Source organism: Anoplophora glabripennis, unplaced genomic scaffold (assembly GCF_000390285.2).
Source record: "Anoplophora glabripennis isolate ALB-LARVAE unplaced genomic scaffold, Agla_2.0 scaffold143, whole genome shotgun sequence".
Lineage (NCBI taxonomy): Eukaryota > Metazoa > Arthropoda > Insecta > Coleoptera > Cerambycidae > Anoplophora > Anoplophora glabripennis.
In genome coordinates this window covers 214,765-229,408 of record NW_019416225.1, presented here as the reverse complement: position 1 = coordinate 229,408, position 14,644 = coordinate 214,765, and the positions used below count along the sequence as shown (strand labels likewise).

At 34.8% G+C, this 14,644-nt stretch overlaps 3 protein-coding genes across 4 annotated transcripts in view; 1 reads left to right on the top strand and 2 right to left on the bottom strand.

Moving 5' to 3' along the window:
- The window catches only part of LOC108909392 (muscle M-line assembly protein unc-89-like), a 48,503-nt gene extending 41,142 nt beyond the window's left edge, over positions 1–7,361 (top strand). Inside the window, exons 4-8 of one of the 2 annotated variants that reach the window (XM_018713719.1) lie at positions 2,197–2,339; positions 2,478–2,622; positions 2,780–2,976; positions 3,032–5,077; positions 5,739–7,361. In XM_018713719.1, coding sequence (XP_018569235.1) covers positions 2,197–2,339; positions 2,478–2,622; positions 2,780–2,976; positions 3,032–5,077; positions 5,739–7,343 — 4,136 coding nt within the window. In that variant the 3' untranslated portion in view covers positions 7,344–7,361. Of the gene's footprint in view, positions 1–2,196; positions 2,340–2,468; positions 2,623–2,779; positions 2,977–3,031; positions 5,078–5,738 lie in introns of both variants that reach the window. The other variant, XM_018713718.1, reaches the window with a different exon arrangement.
- A 67-nt stretch (positions 7,362–7,428) lies between these two features.
- LOC108909393 (cysteine-rich PDZ-binding protein) lies at positions 7,429–8,420 on the bottom strand. The gene is made up of 2 exons (XM_018713720.1): positions 8,148–8,420; positions 7,429–8,088 (listed from the first exon to the last, which is right to left on the bottom strand). The coding sequence occupies exons 1-2, from the start codon at positions 8,318–8,320 to the stop codon at positions 7,959–7,961; spliced, it is 303 nt and encodes a 100-aa protein (XP_018569236.1). The 5' UTR covers positions 8,321–8,420; the 3' UTR covers positions 7,429–7,958.
- A 568-nt stretch (positions 8,421–8,988) lies between these two features.
- Positions 8,989–14,529, bottom strand: LOC108909407 (CCAAT/enhancer-binding protein zeta). The gene is made up of 13 exons (XM_018713741.2): positions 14,392–14,529; positions 14,224–14,332; positions 13,985–14,170; positions 13,644–13,927; positions 11,441–11,722; positions 11,179–11,381; positions 10,968–11,115; positions 10,661–10,912; positions 10,086–10,609; positions 9,703–9,881; positions 9,527–9,646; positions 9,248–9,466; positions 8,989–9,164 (listed from the first exon to the last, which is right to left on the bottom strand). Exons 1-13 carry the CDS (start codon positions 14,497–14,499, stop codon positions 8,992–8,994), a joined length of 2,787 nt encoding a protein of 928 aa, XP_018569257.1. The 5' UTR covers positions 14,500–14,529; the 3' UTR covers positions 8,989–8,991.
- Positions 14,530–14,644: the final 115 nt, after the last annotated feature.

The following is a 14,644-nucleotide window of genomic DNA, read 5'->3' as shown; positions in this document are numbered from 1 at the left end:
AGTTTACGTCGTAAACTTTATTTTGCGAAAAATTCATGTCTTAATATTTATAAACAATTGCGCTACGAATTTTTTAAAAAAAATTCTTATCTTGGCTCCTGTTGGTCGTAGAGGGTACTTTTTTTATTTTAAAACTGTATTTTTTTGCCAGCTATCTATTGCATCTATTTTCGGTGAGATGGCATAAATAGCAACAATGTTATTCAAATTGTTTATAAGCGAAAAACCATGGTTTTTTAATGCACAATTTGAGAATGTTAATGTCAAAAAAACGGTGATATTTTTTAATAGGTCGCTTAATTGCGTCTTTAAGATTACAATGCTTCAGAATCATGTTTGATTGAAAATTAACGCCTGTACATAAGCTTAAAGTTCATAACTTTTGGAGCCTCCGTGATAAACAAGCACCAACAGCGCCCACTTTTGGCACACTTTTGAAGTATGACAAAACCCTCAACTTGTCATAGGTTTTATAAAATTTTAACGATAAATAACGATAGTTATAAACAAATTAAAAAATGGGCACTTTTCTTGTTTTTTTGCAATCATGTTTTTGTTTATTAACCGATTTTAGTTTAACAAGTCTCATTTTGTAGATAATTTTACTCCCTACAAGCTGTCTGAGAGTCACATTTCGCTAAAATTGATGGTTTTCCCTGCAAAGTGAAAAATCTGTTTTCCTCACTTATTTGTTTAATTGGAAAAGTTAGCTAATAAAAGTTTTTGACTCACGAGATGAGAGATTTTTTCGAGTAAAAATTTAATTTGCTAGAGAGCCTATACGTATTTATCTGTATTTTATATTTCACGATTTTCTGGCAGAATTTAACAAGCAATTTAGCGCGCTTCGAATCAGCAGATATTTGGCAACACTGTGAGAAATTATTCACTTCGCGACCAGCAACTGGTGCGGAAATATTTGTTTTGAAATGTGGACGATAGAAAATTACATTCGAAATATTATATTATTTGAAAAAAAACCATACCTCATCAGGGATCGAACCCCGAACCCTTAGAGTAGTAGGACAACGCGTAACGCTCTGAGCCACACGACCACGTTTAGTTAGTTTCGATAACCTGGCTTATATATTTAACGTTGTGCCTCTTGTGATATAAACAATAATTATAATGAATATATTGGCAGCCTGCTGGATAGCAGTAATAATATTATTGGCATATTTTGAAGAATTATCAAAAACAATAAAAAATAAATTGTTGCATATTTAAAAATGAACTATTTATCTGTCAGTTTAGAGAAAGTATAGTGCTGTAAAGTATTTTCCATGGTAATGCAATGATTTTTACATTCGTGAAAAAACTGTTTTCCTCACTTATTTGTTTAGATATAAAAGTTAGCTAATAAATGTTTTTGACTCGCGAGATGAGAGATGTCTTGTGTTATGTTCCTTTAGACAATTTTACAATAATCTCGCGGATAGGACTTTTTTCGAGTTTCTCTTTTATTTTCGCTAATTTTCCTGGTGTATAGGCCATATTTTATAAGATATCGGTAACCACGCCATTTATAACTTTCTCGGACTTAACATACCTAAGCCTTTAATCATTGGTTTTAAAAGCTACGCTTTAATTACTAAGCACGGTAATGACCGTTTTGAAATCTGAGATTAACTATTATAGGATTTCGTTAAGAAGATCCCATTGTCGTAAATTTAATGAATTCCTCTGTATGATTCTTCGAATGCGGGTAGGTTAGGCGCGAGCATTGTTGTAATTGTTTTGAGGTTGAACTACACCCACGTGATACTGATAAATAATTTGTATTGTATTTAATGTATTGTGACAAACTTTCAAATTATCACCATACGTAAAGCCTTTTTCACGGTTTGATCGTCATATAGTAGACAGATTAAAATTTTTCATTGGGTTAGATTTTAAGACTACTAAATATTTATGAGCTTTAAAAAGATTAATAACTAATAAGCACGAGAGGTCGAAAGTATAATAAAAAAAAACTACTCCATAATCCGACATGGCCTTTGAAAGGCATTTTGAATAATTAAGCGCCATCTAATGATTCACGATTAGGAAGGTTTCCCTTTAATGCGTTTTTGTCCGTTAAAATGTTATCCTACGGAATGTTTTATCTGTTTAATGATTCCACTCAAAGGTATTTTCACATTTATTGTCTTGCCACACCTGCATAATTTGTTTTCAACATCGTTTTTCCTCTTCCAGATACCAGTCTGTTACCAGTTTCCAAATCCTTAGAAAGTACTAAATTGGAGAACACCAAATCAAAATGGAATCAGTGGTCTCCCTTGTCAGCTCTAACTACCAAATCAGAAAAGAGGAAAACTGTAGACGACACGGCTTTGGAAGTAAGTATAATCCTTTCGCCCGAGGTTATCTCGAAAGTAGTCCTTGAAAGTCAAAACTACTTTTTGGAAAATAGTGTCGCAATTAAATTCACACTGATTAATTTTTTGACTTGTGTAATTCAATAAAAGTATTTACAGGCAAATGAAGTTAAAGTTGTCGCACTGAGGAGTCACGATTTCACCGGTTTAGGTTTCAACATTTGCGGCAACATGAAAGAGGGCATTTTTATCAAAGATATACTGCATAGGGGCCCGGCATTTGAATCGGGGAAACTTAACCCAGGTAATTATTTTTTAACTAGTATGAAATAAGTAATAAAAATGTTGAAATGCATTTTTTTTTAAAAAAACCCTTTATCTTTATACATAAATTGTGAGCTGAAATATCCCTAAAGACAAAATGTTATCATCTTTAAGAGCTTCCTCCTATTATTTTTTAGGTGATAGGATAAACAGTGTAACAATTAGCTTCGAACACATGGTTTATGAAGATGCTCTAACAATTTTGAGCTACGCCAGTCCATATGAGGTCATGATAGAAGCCAAAGGTGGTAAATTAATCCACAACACACCAGGACAAGGAGGCCAACCAAGTCATCCAGTTTATAGAAGTTCATCTTGTGCTGATTTGTACCACGTAAGTTTATTCAAGTAAATACATTAACATTTCCAATAATTTGTATTAATTTCAGGTTGAAAAATCATCAAAGAAGAAACTATTTGGAGATGATTTCAATGGCTCCTTAAGTTCCAACTATTCAAGTTTACAAAAATCAAGAAGCAACATGACGACATTGGAGAGAAAAGAGTCCAAATCACCCAGACAAGCTCATCCCAATGCGAAAAAAGCGCCAGCGAAACACCTAACCCCTGAACAACTTAAGTCACAGCTAGAGCAAAGAATATTAGCTGATCATCAACATAATTTGAAAGCTAAAGACAGTAAATCTCAAAGGGTGGAGATTGAGACCCAGAAAACTGAAAACAAACATCACAAATTTGGAATAAGGGTGTTGCCTTTGGAACAACAACAAAAGAGTCCAAAAATCCTCGAGCAAAATGAGAACAACATGAACATTGAGAAAAATTCTGAAACAGAACCTGTGGGCATCGACGAAGTGGATGAATTAAAGAGACAAGCACCGCCGGTGAAGAAACGAGAAAAGAAACCAGAAGAAACTCCAGAGAAAGCCCAAAGCTTTGAAAGAAACAGCTTGAATGGATCTGGAATTAAAAGGGATGAGCACGGAATTCCCCAAGAAATTCCTAACCACATGTTCAACGCAGCTGTGGCAGCTAGAAAGAACAGAAGAAATTCGGAGGATTTCAAGGAAGAAGATGATTCCAAGACTCCTAAAAGGAAGGAAAAGGCACCATCTCCTCCAGCAGAAATGAAAACTAAAGACAGCTTAAGCAAAGCCATATTTGATGAAATAAAACTAATTAACGAGGATGCAGAAGAATCCCTCTTTAAATCAAATAGAAGAGAAGAGGGTGCGGAAAAACAAGAGTCGGATGTCAGAGAAGAAATTAAGGATTATAATTCGGACTCAGATGTAGAAACAGATAATCAGTCTTCAGTCAATACAATAGAGCTGAACTCTAGTGACATCACTATTCATCAAACTGAGGAAGAAGAAAGACAAAACAGAAGAACAGCCAGCACTGGAGACCTCACAAAGCTCCATAAGAGCAGGAAGACTAGTTCTGGGACATTGGAAAGAGCTCAAAGTTTAGACATAACCGACACAGGTATACCCAGCCTGTCGAGAAAGCGTAAAGGGGGACTTATTGAAGACATGCAGTCTGATGAGGACTTGTTTGGGAAAGTTATGATAGACAAAGAGCCGCGTTTGTCTTTGATTCTAGACGGCTTGACCACTTTCCAAAGAAACAGACTGAAGAAATCCACGGAATGGGGCAATCTTGAGGATGCCATCCTAAAATTTAACCAAGAGGATGAAGGTGTCACCAGTTCTGAAGATAACACGTCGCTAGACAATTTTAAATTTAGTTTTGGTGATAAATCCCCTGAGTTTGACGCCCTTGTTAACAAAATTAATGAGATAAAAAGGGAATCGCTAGAAATTGAGATACCACCAGAAATCGCCGAAATACAGAATACGAAGACTGAAAAAAAAATTAAGAATCAAATTTGGCCAAGCTTTGAAAACGAGCAGACTGCTAATGGTACTGCTCACGTTCTTCGAGCAGATAAAGGAAAACAGATTGAACTAGAATTAAACGAGAAAAAGAGTGAGCCTGTTAAGAGATACGACAAAAGGCAACAAGTACCAACTGCACAGGATAGAATTTCCCCACCTTCAGTTGGACACACTGATTATAAGACTAACGTGCCAGAAAAAATTACACTTGAAAATACGGAAACGACGGACACAGGCGTCAAAAGAAGACAACTGAAACCCGTAGCTGTTTTTGATATCCCTACACCAGAGTATAAGGAAGAAGCCAAAATTGCTTTTTCAAGCATTCAGCTTAATTCAAAAGGGCCAGAGAAAGTGAATACGAGACAAAGAGTACCTGAAGATCTGCCAGTAATACCTCCACCTTCAGTACCAGAAGAAGCAGCAGAAAAAGTACCTGAAACACTTGAAAAAGTTTTAAATGACGAATGGAATACAGCAATAACAGAAAATATTGTCAATACTTCTCCGCCTCCATCTTTAGAAATAGATGTGGTTAATCAGGAACCTAGATTTTCAGGCAAAGTTGAAGAAGTAAGCCGAGATATATTTTGAATTTTATAATAACTGTTAAAAAATATACTCATAGAGAAAACAAATAAGGGGTTGTGTTTCTCTATAAATAAAGTCACTGAATTGACATCTATAAATTATTGTCAGCGCCATCTACTCTCTTGGAGTGGAATTATATGTTTTAGCTCAGGAAACTATTAATAGATGGTTCTCTGTTTGTAATGTAAAAAAAGATGCAACATTAATAATATTATGGCGCCATCTATAAATTTTTAAACGCATTAATGCTGAAAAAAAATTCCAGTGCGTCGCTAGATGGCGCTGCAGTTAAATAAAATGCTGTTTGTTTTCTCTATTAATATTTCTATTACCGTTTTTTGTCTGTTTAAAATTATAAAGCATTTTCCACTCTTTTTTTTAATTAATACAATGATAATAATATGTTTTTACTCAGAAAATTTTTTTCTTTGTATTTTCCATAAAGTTTTTGTCAATGTATTTTTCTGGTACATTCAAATTAAACGGATGGAATAAATTAATAACGATAAAAAATTGCTAAGTAATTTACAATTTACATTTGCAAAATTTCATATTGCAGCACTTTTTGACCAATCGTCTTAAGATAATGTAACATCGATACAAATGAATTACGGCTATATTCTAAATACGTTTTTCTCCTTAGGTAAACATCAGACCTGCCGGACACAGTTCCACAACTTTGGTCAATCGTTCGGAAGAGGTGCTTTCTAAAATACCACTACTCAACTCAATGGTAAAGAACCAAAAAGAAGAGGCACTGAAAAAACCGGTGTTGAGCACAAATAACACCGACGAAACTAAGACCGTTGTAACTTACAACACCAGACCCACCCAACCGAACTTGTTAGACGTCACTCAAAACTTTTTGTATACAGAACAGTTGAATAGTAGTCAAGACGACTATACTTATTCCGTCAAACCTTACGATACCAATATTTCCGATGATATAAAAGTATCGAGACACTCCCAAGGCAGTTTGGAAAGGCTCCCTAAATCTGACGATGCCAAATCTGAGGATTCTCTAAAGCACGTCAGCAACGTAAATGTGACTAACGTCGCAAATGGAGACACGGAACTACATAGCTTGGAACTGAGCATAAACGAACCCAGTGAACTGTATACAACTGCGCTAGATAGTACCGTTACAACAGATAAGGAAGTGAAAAATGATAGCAAAATAACTATTTCAACACCAGATTTGATAAAGAACGTTACGTTGGCAGAAGCTATAAGTACTTTAAATAACGACGTTACAATTAGAAGTCCTACATCGTTGACTGTTGAAATTCCTAAAGATGTGGTGGAAGTAACCGAAAATAAGTTTTCAACTGTGACGGAATCTCCAGAAAGCATCGTGGCTGCTGCCGATAAAAGTACCGACAGCAGTAACAGCTCCAAGAGCAATTCAACTTTAACATACATTACAGAAATACAAGTATTAACACCAAGTAACACACGAACTAATATTTCCGAAATCGAAATAACACCCGATACTTCAAGCGAAAGCAGCAGTAGAAATCTAGATAGCGAATTTGAAAACTATGTAAAAAATTTCGAATCCAAATTGGAACGTTTCGAAAACAACATTCAGGACTTCGACAAGAACTTGGAAGAGTTTATAAAGGAAGAACCAACAAGCATCATACTTAACGAGAAGGTGGACGAGACGGAGTTGCATAAAATCCAAGAGATTGCAGAGGAGCAACTGAAAAAATTACCCGAAATGAGATTTACCACCTCTAGTTATGAAGCGGTGAAAGTACCCGAAAAACGACAATCACAAATCGAAATCCTACGGTCGAATTTTGAAAAACCGCCGAAACCAAATAAACCCGACGTCGCGCCAAAATCACGAATACCAATAGCGACGACTATGAAAACTCCTCCGATGTCGCCCGAAAGAAGGGATTCCAGGAATTTGGATATGGAACATGACAAGGCCTTATTGGAATTGATGTCATCCTCTGTTACCTCCACTCCCTATACTACCTCGAAATATCAAATGAAATCGCCCAGTAAAAATGTTACGGTAACTTCGATACGTAGCAACTCCAAGATTCCATCAGGATTGCCAACTTTGAGCAGCAGTCGGCCTCCTATAGCGCCGAGAAGAATAGAAACGAGCGAGGGAAACGTTGTACAAGTGTCGACCAATGGTAATATGGAAAGCAGCTTCAAACAGTGGGTGTTCAATCCGTCCAACGTTACAAATGTGATGGTGACAGAAAACAAGCAAGATAAATATTAGATATATTAGAAAATCACCGTTAATTGTGATGTACTGTGTTACGATATCTGGAGGATATGTTATGCTCAAATAAAATATATTATTGTTAAAAAATTTCTATATATTATATTAATCAATTATTTAAAATGTATAATTTTGTGAATTAATGGAGCACAATTTTTATATACCGAGATTTATTCATAGTTTATTGTTGACGATTTGTACATAGTGTAATAATAAATACATATTTTATATGATTTAAGCATTGTTATGATTGGTTCTATACATTTTAAGGGTTAATAACATTGTATATATTTTCTAACAAAATAAATTTTAATAAACAATTTATACTAAATTTTTATTTTTCTCTGTAAAGTTACCATACATATACATCTACAGAATCGATCACCTTAAGCTATTTACAATATATACACAAGATATCTTAATAAACATTAACTGAAAAAACATATAGTTCCGTAGCTATTCTTTTCTGTAATGGAATAGTTGCAAAATCATTTAAATAATAATGAAATTTTACGTAGAACAATAAAATTCTTCCATTTTCCAAACGGACAAATTCATCTGTACCTTAAATTATCTAAACTTCCGATTACCTCGAGTAAAAAATGCCATTAACTACGCAGCAGACTGTCGATAGTTCTTTGTACTTATAATCTTTTTACCACACATCGCACATATCCCTTTTTTGTAAGCACACGACTGGCAATAATGTGATCCCACTTGGTGAACTTTTTGTCTGCAGATCCTAAAAAGAATTTTACCATAAATTAAAATAAACTTACGGTACTTCGAGCACTTTCGTACCTGCACGTCTCAAATTTAGTAGTGTACGGGTTAAATCTGTTTTTGGATGCAGTGAGGGCCTTGTTTTCATTTATTTTTCTACCACCCGACTCGGTCGTGTTCCTCGCTCCACTTTTCCAGGGATCTGGAGTAATCACTTTGCCACATTTCTTCTGGCACTTGTCACAAACCATGATTCAAAAACTGTGTATAAAAAATAATAAAAATAATCTTGTGATATTGGCAAATTTACAATTTTAATGAGAAATTGACAGTTTTTGACTTTTTGATGATTTATTTTGACACTTTACAGATTACCAACTGGTAACTGGTGGTTTATGCTACCAACCCAATAAACAAAAATATTGTTCATCTTCTTCTTCTTCTCAATATTCCTCTAATTCAGCGGTCTTCAAACTTTTATGACTTGCGGAGCCAGGCTAACATTTCAATTTTATTGTGGAACCCCCACACCTAGAAAATTTTCGAACACATTCTGTACTGATTATATAAATATATTTATAAATACTAGTTTTAATTAAGTAATATAATAATAATTTTGTAGTAATGTTATTGTAGAGAAGTTGTGGGGATCTCCAGAGTTCCACTCTAATTCGACAATCCGTACTCTAGATGAAACAGTAATTAAATGTAGTCATAAATTCACGAACTACCAAAAACAGCTTATACAAATAAACAACCAACACCGCCATGTTTTAAGGAAGTAAATCTGGCAATATATCATAAACTTTTATTTTCACAAAGAAATACCTATACATACATATTTCCTATCATAAAATATAATAAAAACATTCATGAATAATTAAAAAGTTACAATAAAGTATTTACAATTAGTATTTTTCATTCACTTTATTTTTTTCATCTTTTTCTTCTTATTTGCAGATTTGTTTTGGTTTGGCCTTTTCTTTCCGATGTTTTTATTACCATCAAATTTCTTCCCACCACTTGCTCCTACTGCCTTGTTGAAACCTTTCAACCACCGGTTCCTCTTATCTTCCCAGGCCAGTTGTTTTACATCTTAAAAAAATAAAAAAATCAAATGAAATTTAAAAAAAATCATTAAGGGCTCATTATTTTAAAAAAAAGCTAAATATACTTACTTGCATTATCTTTGTTAGCGTAAACATTGGAACTACCCGGTTTAATTTTAGAGCTACCTTCATCGTCCAAAAGCGTTGCGAATTCCTCAGCAGAAGCAAACAATGACATAACATTGTCCTTGTCTTTGTATTTATTTTTCTTGCCTTTATTAGGCTTATTATCATCCTCGATGAAATCTATGTCTTCCTCGTCGTCATCTTCCAAGTCGCCAATAAGATCTAAAACAGATTTATTAAGTGATCGTTATTAAGAAATATAAGACTTTATTCATGCGTTACCTTTGTCGTCGTCGTCCATATCGGACAGTTCATCATCATCGTCTTCTAAATCATCGAAACCTTCTTCCATATCTCCATCATCAGATAAATCTTCTTCATCTTGGTCTTCTTTGTCTTTTCCTAAAAAAGAAATACACATAAAACCAATAATTCAAAAATTTGGTAAAATATTCCACCTTTTGTTTTATCAGACTTCAAAGTATCACCGATCTCATCCATATAGTCAATATCCTCATCTACATCTTTAATACCCGACATTTTATCTAGCATTTCCTCAAATTCGTCGCTTTGTACAGATTCTAAATCACTGTCCTCCTCATTTGGCTCTTTTTCTCGATATTTGTTCTGTAGATAACTAAAAAGGACATTAGTTATTTCAGTACAATGACTCGGCTAATACGAAAGCAATAAGTACGATTTGATGCGAACGTGTAACGATGGCAACTTTTACTACTCAAGAGTACTGCGACAATAATTGTATAAGTATACGGGAGTACGGGCACAGATTTTCTGGGAAATGTGTACCAAAATAAGAAGAAATACGAAACAATTCACTTACGAGTACATAAAAAGTTCGTCTACCGGAATGTTCTGCTGGCTCTCCTTTAAGTATCCCGCGGAATTAACAGATAACATTTTCACCCCTTTGGGCTTGTATAATTTCCTAATGCCAAACGTAGGGTGTGACCCAGGCTTCTCGTCGATCTTCTTCGGATTTTTGAACACAAATCTATCCAAAAATCTTATTAGAGTAAAATCTTTAATAGGATCTCCCGAATATTTGATCGATTCACCGTTTATAATATTGGTAGCATACAATTTTACGGTTGGGTGAAAGTGATCTTTGAGCCTATAGAGTTCCGTGTAGGCACAAAATTCGCCGCCACCGTACAAGGGGTTCCTTGAAAGAGGCCTGTAGGTAATCGCGGACCGAGATTTTTCCTTTTTTATCGTGTTTCGGCAGTGGTACCAGCTACCTGTTGCAGTTAACGATGCATCTAGTAGTTCCTTGTCTGGTTTAACATCTTCTTCTTCTTCTTTTATTTCGATTGCATTTGGATCCACTACAATCTCACTTTTCCCCTAAAAAGTATTTGTTAGACACAATTAAATAACGCAGCAAGTATAATGCACCTCCTTATCGTTCACATCTTCTTCCTTAATCTCGACATCTTCGTCTTCCTGTTTTATTTCTTCCACTTCGTCAACGCCGACAGTAGTTTCGTCTTTAACGTCACAGTACCTTTCCTCGTCGTCGTCGTCTTCCAAACCATCGATAGAAGTTGCTTTAAGGACGAGGGCTTGTACGGATTTCTTTTTAGTGATTATCTGTGACACCAAGTACAACAAACCACAGGAAAAGCACGGTTGTGTAAACAGAGATATCTTAAAAATACATTGTTTAAGAAAATACAGAAGTAGACGTCTGCAGAAATGTTACCTGCAGTAACCTTTTGATAAACATCTTTACTCTATTTAGTTCCGTATCTTTCAGCAGGGTTTTGTATATAAGGTTTAATAACATGGCCTGGTGCGTCGTCGATAGCAACCTCGGATCGGCTAGCTTTCTATACAAAGCGGAATAAAACCTAAAATTTAAAACATCGAAAGTTAATTCGTTGAATGTTTTAGAAAAATTGATGGCGACACACCTGTCCGTTATATTATTTCCAAAATCCGACACCTGATACAACAACGTAAGGGTGTGTAAACTTATATTGAAGTTCGCTAAGTGCACTAATCTATACATCGTGTCTATATGTTCAGAGATTTTTTCAAACTCGATCTTGGCGTAGGGATAGGCCCTGTTGAGGCCCATCAGAAGTGCAGACATCATCCTACTGTCTACATCGCCCTAAAATTCAAAAACGACGAGATAAAAACATCTCCGCTACAGTAACAACAGACGTTTACCTTTTTAATACAAGCTTTGAAAAACGAAAAATATACTTCTATTAGCTTCCTTGCCACATCACTAGCTTCGTGGCTCAAATAAAACTGCGATAAAAAGCACAAACTGTAGTATTGAGCTCTACTAGAGATGTTGGGCCTAAACATTAACTTCTCTATCTCGTTCAGTACGACACCCTGCATATTTGTGTGTTTGAAAAGGAGTTGCGTTAGGCAGTATATCACTTTGGACGCCACTTTCTGCGAAGGGTCTCCAAGTTTGTTGACAACGTACGATAATAAGTTCTGAAAGAGTAATGGTATAGTTTTTCTGATATCAATTGAAGAACCAACAGATTAATATTTATTTAGCCAGGTCTGGTCGAACTAAACATGGAGGGGATAGAAAAGTATACGCTCAGTTGAAGAATGCGAGCGCGGGCAAAGGAAAACGATCACAGTTGCATTGGGCTACTGGGCAATAAATCACAGCAGATAAGTAGTTGATAAATTGCCCAGCAGTGCAGTGCAGCAATGCGGAATTTGGTGTGATTATTGATACGTTATAAAAACAGTTTTAAAACAACAAAAAAATGCAATTTTTTGTTAATAAAATATAGAATGTATTTTCCAAATTGTTTGTTTCCAAAATAGAATCATTTTACCGTACTTTAGTTTCTAGGAAAATGCCAATGACAATATTGAATGTCACACCCTGTACATGAATTTTACCGTACACTTGTGGTAGCTACTTGTCCCACGTCTCATTTATTTTGTCATAAAAATGTTAAGTAATGTCATTTCTGTCAGTTATTCTTATTTTGACATTTTTATCATCCGCAAAATCTAACAACACACAATCTAACTTTTCGGATTGTCCCTCGAGTGAACCTACTCCCAGTCCCCCCTTAATTTATTCAAAGAAAAGTCTCAAGTGTTACGCCTGCATAAATAACGTTGAGGGGGTGAAGGAGCCCTGCACCCGTGAGGGCAAATTCGTGACTTGTAAGTACTCAAATAGGCTAATAAATTGGGAAGATGTATCATACCGCAAGTCGATGACGTTTGGCTGCTTATTATTAATATACAAAGGTAACAAAACCAATATCAAACATTTCAGTAAGCTCATCCGATTTTGTTTGTAGAGAGTGGAGATATAAAGGTTAAAAGAGGATGTGTTGGTTTACCCACCGAGGATTATAGTGTCTGTATGAAATTGGAACTGGACATCATGCAATGCATTGTCTGTAAAACAGACAGATGTAATATTTCTAATGAAGGTTTAAAGAAACGCATATCCAAACTGTCCATCCTCTTAGTGTTAATTTTAATATACTGTAATTATTTTAATTGTTTTTTATAAGTAAGGCCTAACACATTTTTAATATAAACTGTAACAATTTACAATAAAAAACTAGCTTTGGACAAATCAACCTTTTTAATTAATAAAATTTCAAGTTGCTTAATGTCGGAAAACTACTTTGGGAAATATCAAATGTCAAAATGGTAAATCTTGAAAGTGAATTTTCCTTAGAGGAAGAAAATCAGCTGTTGCAATACATCATAAAGAACAATAAATATGAGCATCTTCACAAAGATCAATTTTGGAAAGAAGTTGAAAAGTTGAATATGACCAAAGCAACCTGGCAAAATTTCAAACACCACTTTGAAAATAAAATCGTACACAAATTGAAACACCCATGGTTTAGACTGAAAAAAGAAGAAATCGACAACATTTTAAGAGCTTCATCCCGTGCCTATGTAAAAAACGAAGTTCTTGACGGTAATGAAAAAAATAAGCAGTCACCACAAGAAAATATAGGGAAAAAAATAATAGTGATAACTCGTAGAAAAAACAGTACAAATATATATCCGAATTATAGGACCCAAGGTCACAAGAGAATATTAGTGTCTCGGCACAGCAACCCCTCCCCCGATATGACATATCCCAAACCTAACCCAGACAAACCAAGAAAAACGATAGTGGCCAGTCTTTGTGCGGGAAAAAAGAAAGAAATATTTGTCGTTAGACCTAAAGATGAAGAACCATTTGAACGTTATGGTACAGAATCTAAACAAGTACAAAACAAACCACCGAAAAAACTAATATGCTTTTCTCACAATGTTCCGTAAACAATAATCTGTAAAATATTTCATGTTACTGTCCACTTTTATTGACGAAATTTCTGTTACAGCAAATAAAAATTGATCAAATTGTGCTATTTACTTTTTCCTGTTCTGGATTACCAGCTAACAATTTATACATAGCAGTGATAGCTTTTTCTTTATTGTTTTCTACACTGTCATGTGCGGCGGAGTTTAAGGCAAGCACATAAGATGCGTAAAGTTCCTTCAGTTGATCCTCAAAGTACCAAAGACTCAACAACTTTCTTCTGGTTACGGCGTTGCCAGATGACATCTCGTTTAATTTGGAGAGGGGTCTTTGATGGAAAGCTCTTAGTTTTTGATCTGGCCTTAAAAGATCAGATAAAAATAGTTCCGTTAAGATTTCTAGAAGACAAAAAATAATATTACAATATAATTAAAACAACTGTATCAGCAACATGCCTATTACAGTTGTACATTCTTTCTTCTTCCCAACTTTAACCATGCCAACAAGATTCCTTATCGTCTCTAAATTACACAATGGATTGTCTTGGATTGAAACTGTATGAGCAGCTATTTTATCCGATATAGTTCCTTTTGCCATTACAGTCTTCATCCATTGGTAGTTTGCGTTCGTTTTTGAGTTTTCTGAAGACATAAAACGTCAAACATTGCAAATATTAAAAAATTTAAATGCTTACTAATGTTGTAATTGGCGACTTCCGAATCATGGCACTTTTTTGCTTCATCTTTCAACTGAATCAGTTCTTGTTCAGAGGACTTACTGAAATTTTTTTCATCCTGCTGGATCTAAAATTGAAACGTATAACATCGATTACTAGTTCCTAAAATTTATATTAATATCTTACCTCATCGAACCATTTTTTTGGTTCTTCATATTCCTCAAGAATATCTTCGTTAGATATTCTCGGTGATTTGAAATTTTTCTTATTATTAAATTTCAATTTGTTTATCATGCTTCCAACTTAAATGCTGAAAAACTAGGTTAGGTTTTCTGTTTTTGACAGCTTTGTTGCCACAACAAAGATATAACTAAGAAAATAACTAGATGCAAACCCAGATATACCAACTTATAACATTTGATTACATCCCTGTATCTTG

Bases quoted from the DNA above. Each gene is read 5' to 3' on its own strand.
- LOC108909393 (XM_018713720.1), bottom strand. From the start codon at position 8,320: ATGGTTTGTGACAAGTGCCAGAAGAAATGTGGCAAAGTGATTACTCCA. The intron at 8,089-8,147 runs GTACGAAAGTGC...AATTCTTTTTAG, and splicing joins ACTAAATTTGAGACGTGCAG to GATCTGCAGACAAAAAGTTC.
- LOC108909407 (XM_018713741.2), bottom strand. From the start codon at position 14,499: ATGATAAACAAATTGAAATTTAATAATAAGAAAAATTTCAAATCACCG. The intron at 11,382-11,440 runs GTAAACGTCTGT...TTTGAATTTTAG, and splicing joins TCAAAGCTTGTATTAAAAAG to GGCGATGTAGACAGTAGGAT. The intron at 11,116-11,178 runs GTGTGTCGCCAT...TTTAAATTTTAG, and splicing joins GGAAATAATATAACGGACAG to GTTTTATTCCGCTTTGTATA.